Raw genomic sequence first — 4,407 nt, 5'->3', positions numbered from 1 at the left:
ACCATGGGAAGGACCATACATTGTCGCCCAAATGCTGAAGCCCAGGACCTACAAGCTAGCCAATGAGAAGGGCGAAATCCTCACCAACGCTTGGAACATAGAACAACTACGTCGCTTTTACCCTTAAATTTCCAAGCATTGTATACATTGTTTCTCGAAATACAATTAAGAAACGTTCTTTAGTTGTCCTAATTTTTTGAGAAACCCCCTAGGCCCATCAAGGGCCTCAGTGATACGACAACTTCATTAGGGAGACTCAGCTCCGCCTCTACAGAGGTGCCCACTGTGGGGCTCGAACGAGACACGACTCTGCCTCTGTAGAACTGAGCCTCCCTTGGGGGCTAGAAGGGGGGACTCCCCCCTAAGTCCCACGCACCATTTTTTAGTTGTTTTTCAAAAAAAATCCACGCCAAACCCACTAGCACGCTCTGACAAATCAATTGTAAAGAACCTAAGGACCGAAAGTCTATCTCAGGGCCAAAAGGTCGGACAAGTCACGAGACAGCCTATGCCTCCGGGCTACGGCACTCCCTCACCACCTTTTTGCCCTAGGGACAACTTAGGCTCCGAGGAAGTTTTTTGCAAATGATATGTTCAGAAACAAGACAGAGGGCAGAGGCTCGGAAATACAATAAAGAAACACGATTAAGAAGCGTAGACGCATAAGTATTTCAAAAAAGGCCTCGACAGGCCACCAGCGTTATGATATTATAATGTAATACCTAATTTATTTACATGGCCTCTTGGGCCTAGGTCAAGGCTCAGGGTCTCCAGCATCTGCGAACGACGGGGGAGGGACCACCTCCTCTTGAAACAGCTTGGCCAGCACCATGTTGGGGCCCTCAGCTGACTCCATTAGCTTTGCGACCTCCTCATCGGCCTCCTCATCGTCCTCTGGCAAGACGTAGCCATCACTGACGACCACTAGGTCGACGCCGATGTAGTGTGAGGAGATGACGGCCAGGGCACGCTTGACGCCCACGTGCAGCGCCCCCCGAAGTCGCTCGTGCACTTGGCCGCTCAACATGACCAAGCGGCTCTTAAGGGAGCTGCCTGACTAGGCCCCCTCAACCTCCAGGGCCTCGCACATGGTACGGGCGGCACTCTTCAGCGCGTCGTGCCCCTCGATCTCGGCCTCGAGCACCACCTGCACCGTGACGGAAGCCTCAACTGCCCGGGAAGCCTCCTTCTCCAAACCTGCGCCGAAACAAGCAGGACAGGGTTAAGCGCGAAAGGAAATAGGCCAAACATGGGCAAAGGACTATGGGACTCACCCTCGGCTTTCTCTTCCTAGCACTGGGCCTCGACCCAAGAAGCCTTGGCTTTCTCCTTCCAGCGCTAGGCCTCAACCCGAGAAGCCTCGGCTTTCTCCTTCCAGCCTTGGACCTCAACCCAAGAAGCCTCGGCCGCCCTGGAAGCCTCTTTCTCCAACTTTGCATCACACCAGGGAGTTAGGGGCCAAACACAAGAAAAACAAATAAAACAAGGGGAATAGGACTCACCCTCGACATTTCCCTTCTAGACCAGAGCCTCGGTCTAGGACACCTCGGCCACCTTGAGGGGCCCCACCAGGGTGCCTTTTGTTAGCTGGTGCGCACCCTGCTCCGCTCCTAGCTGCCCAGCAAGGGCCTTGGCAGAGGCCGTCGCTTCTTCAGCCCAAGACCAAAAGGCGTCTCGATCGCCGGCCACCCAAGTCAGCTCTTCCTCTAGCTCCTTGACCCGTGCCGCTAAAGGGGCGACCTACTCCTGAGCCGTGGCCACCTCGGCCTTCATATCGGCACAACAAAGGCGGAGGTCCTCCACCTCCGCGCTCCGCGCCGACAGAAGCTCGTTGGCGTCAGTGAGCAAGCCCTTCTGCCGCTGGAGCTGGTCCCAGACATCCCTCTCCCATCGGAGGAACAATGACTTCCTGAGGGACTGGGTCTCAAGCTCCTAAATAGGCAAAACAGGGGCCATTCACTATGAGAAAACTTGGAAAAAGACGACACCACATGAGAAAAGAAGATGCGAACCTGGGCGACCCCAGGAAGATCATCGGCCACGACAGACAGCGTTGTCCGCAGTGACCGCTCCACCAGCTAGCGATGTTGCTCAAAGGTGTCCCAGTGCCCCCCCCCTCGGCCGCATCCTTGAGGGCGAACAGAGGCTCCCCCTCAGGGTCATCCTGGCTCTGCCACAGGACACGTGGGTGATCCCACCCATGGGGCTCAGGTCATACCCACACGAGGGTTGAGCTTCCCTCACCTTAGGTCGGAGCCGGCTACTCCATAGTGCCGGCCGCCTTAGCATCGAACACCTCCTTCGCCCGGGAAGCATCGTCGGAGGAGATCAAATGGACCTCCAATTCCTAGGCGCTCTCCTGCAACAGCGGCGGGCCTTAGACCGGCGGTGGTATTGAGGCTTGCCCCACCTCCGCCTCCGCTTCCTGGACTGCTGGCTTCACCGCGCTCATGCCGGTCCCCGCCACCCCAGCCTCGGTGGTCTCAGGGGCTCCGGTCCTCGCCACCCTAGCCTCGATGGTCTCAGGGGCTCCGGTCCCCGCCACGTCAGCCTCGGTAGTCCTGGGCGCCCTGGCCTCCATCGCCTTGGCCTCAGAAGTCCGGGGGGCCTCTGTCTCACCCTCGGTGGCCTCGGCAACTGAGGGCGCCTTGGCCCCATCTGACTCATAGGCCTCGGCCTCGTGGGGCATGGGCGCACCCTCCCCCGCCTGTGTCAGGGCTGCCTTGGCAGCCTCTCCTTGGGCGACCGGCTCCTTCGGGTCGGCGCTCGCCGATGTTGCACCACGTTGTATGGTGGCTTGCGCCTCCACCACCCGGTGGGCGGTGGAGCTGGGGCTCACCTTGAGTGCCTTATGTGGCGCCAAGGTGGGCACCTCCACAAGATGCTTCCGGCTGAAGACAAGATACTTACAGGGTCAGCATACGACCGAAGAACGAATGGGAGATGCTGCAACTCCACCGACAAAACGCTTACCTCGAGCGGGGATGCAACCACTTTGGCACCATGACCCTCCTCTGCAATGGCGGTGGCGGCGGCGATGGCATGGCCTCTGTGTCCGCTGGTGCTGGCCGGCTCTTGTTGGACTCCGACGCCCCCTTGATCCTCTGCGGGGGCAGTTGCGTCGCCCCCGCCGCCACCTGCTCCACCTCTACCATCGAGCCCACCGGGCTAACAACGCGTTTTCCCAACGCCCGTGCCTTGGGCGTGTCGGCCTTGGCCCTGGGGCGGGCGATCACTGGCCCCGAGGCGTCCTCTCCTCCTCCTCCTAGGAGTGCCGGGCTGCTCGCCAACGCCCCGAGCGCCGTCTCCCCGACATTAGGGAGATGGTCTAGGGGACCCCGCCCCATCTTGCTCTCGTCATCTCTGTTTAAAGCATCTGTCGACAGTGATGGCGACAGAGATGACTCCACCGGGAGACCGTCCTGCCTCTGCTGCCGATGGCGCTTCTCCAGCCCCTCATGCTCAAGGATCTTCCTCGTGCGCTTTGCCTCCTCGGCATCCTTCCGCTTCTTCTGCGCCTTGGCACGTGCCTGGTTCACCACCTGCCACGCTGCGTCCTTAGGAACGGGCGGCGGGGAGGCTCGCACGTATCTCATCCCCTATAGGAACGGCGAGCGCAAATAAGGGACCGAAAAACAGTAAGGAACGAGGAGGCCTCAAGGGCCACAGTAGCGTGTGACTTACCAAAGAAAGGTACCCTTGCGATGGGCACATCGCGAACAGGGTCAGACCACCGATCTTCAGCCGCCCCTCCACCGTCTCTCTCACCCGATGAAGAATCTCCTCGTTGGAGAGGGCAAAGGCGGATATCCAGATGCCCTCGATCGGCTCATCCAGTCTCATCTCGAATAGGTGCCGCCGCCAAGCCATCAGCGGCAGCACCCTCCGGCGGTGGAAGGTAGCCACGACCACAGCCGCTGTAAGGCTATGGTTTCGTAGCTTCTCTAGCCCATCCAGGAGCGGCTGCAGCTTGGGCGGATCCTCCTTCAGGACGCCATACCTCCACTTCTCCGGACAGCTCTCCACAATCTGCCCGGTGTAGGGGGGAAGTCCACCGTCATCGTTGTGGAGGTAGAACTAGCTGGTGTACCAACGACGGTTGGTTGACACGAGCTAGGCTAGGATGTAAAGGTGCTGTCAGTCCTGGTGCACTTGGAGAGTGTAGCCGCCGGCCCTCACTGCCTTCCTTGTGCCCATCATGCCCATCGGCTTGGTGGTATGCCTCGCTCGAAAGAGGTGGAGCCACAGCTCCTAATGGGGAGCAATCCCCAGGTACCCCTCGCAGACGGCGACAAAGATGGCTGCCTGCACGATGGAGTTGGGGTTGAAGTTGTGGAGCTCCATGCCATAGTAGTGCGGGAGCGCCCACATGAACCGGTCCGCCGGCAGGCCGAGGCCACGTTCGTG

At 59.5% G+C, this 4,407-nt stretch overlaps 1 protein-coding gene across 1 annotated transcript; it reads right to left on the bottom strand.

Annotated features, from left to right (window-relative positions):
* Positions 1-1,057: 1,057 nt before the first annotated feature.
* Positions 1,058-3,843, bottom strand: LOC136525913 (uncharacterized). The gene is made up of 5 exons (XM_066518744.1): positions 3,685-3,843; positions 2,974-3,599; positions 2,411-2,891; positions 1,785-1,932; positions 1,058-1,197 (listed from the first exon to the last, which is right to left on the bottom strand). The coding sequence occupies exons 1-5, from the start codon at positions 3,841-3,843 to the stop codon at positions 1,058-1,060; spliced, it is 1,554 nt and encodes a 517-aa protein (XP_066374841.1).
* Positions 3,844-4,407: the final 564 nt, after the last annotated feature.

The sequence above is a fragment of the Miscanthus floridulus genome, chromosome 19 (assembly GCF_019320115.1).
Source record: "Miscanthus floridulus cultivar M001 chromosome 19, ASM1932011v1, whole genome shotgun sequence".
NCBI classification, from domain to species: Eukaryota; Viridiplantae; Streptophyta; class Magnoliopsida; order Poales; family Poaceae; genus Miscanthus; species Miscanthus floridulus.
This window is presented reverse-complemented; position numbering and strand designations above follow the sequence as displayed.

Coding starts and splice junctions, on each gene's coding strand:
- LOC136525913 (XM_066518744.1), bottom strand. CDS start 3,843: ATGAGACTGGATGAGCCGATCGAGGGCATCTGGATATCCGCCTTTGCC. Junction 3,600..3,684: donor CGCAAGGGTACCTTTCTTTG/GTAAGTCACACG, acceptor CCGTTCCTATAG/GGGATGAGATACGTGCGAGC. Junction 2,892..2,973: donor TGGTTGCATCCCCGCTCGAG/GTAAGCGTTTTG, acceptor TCTTGTCTTCAG/CCGGAAGCATCTTGTGGAGG.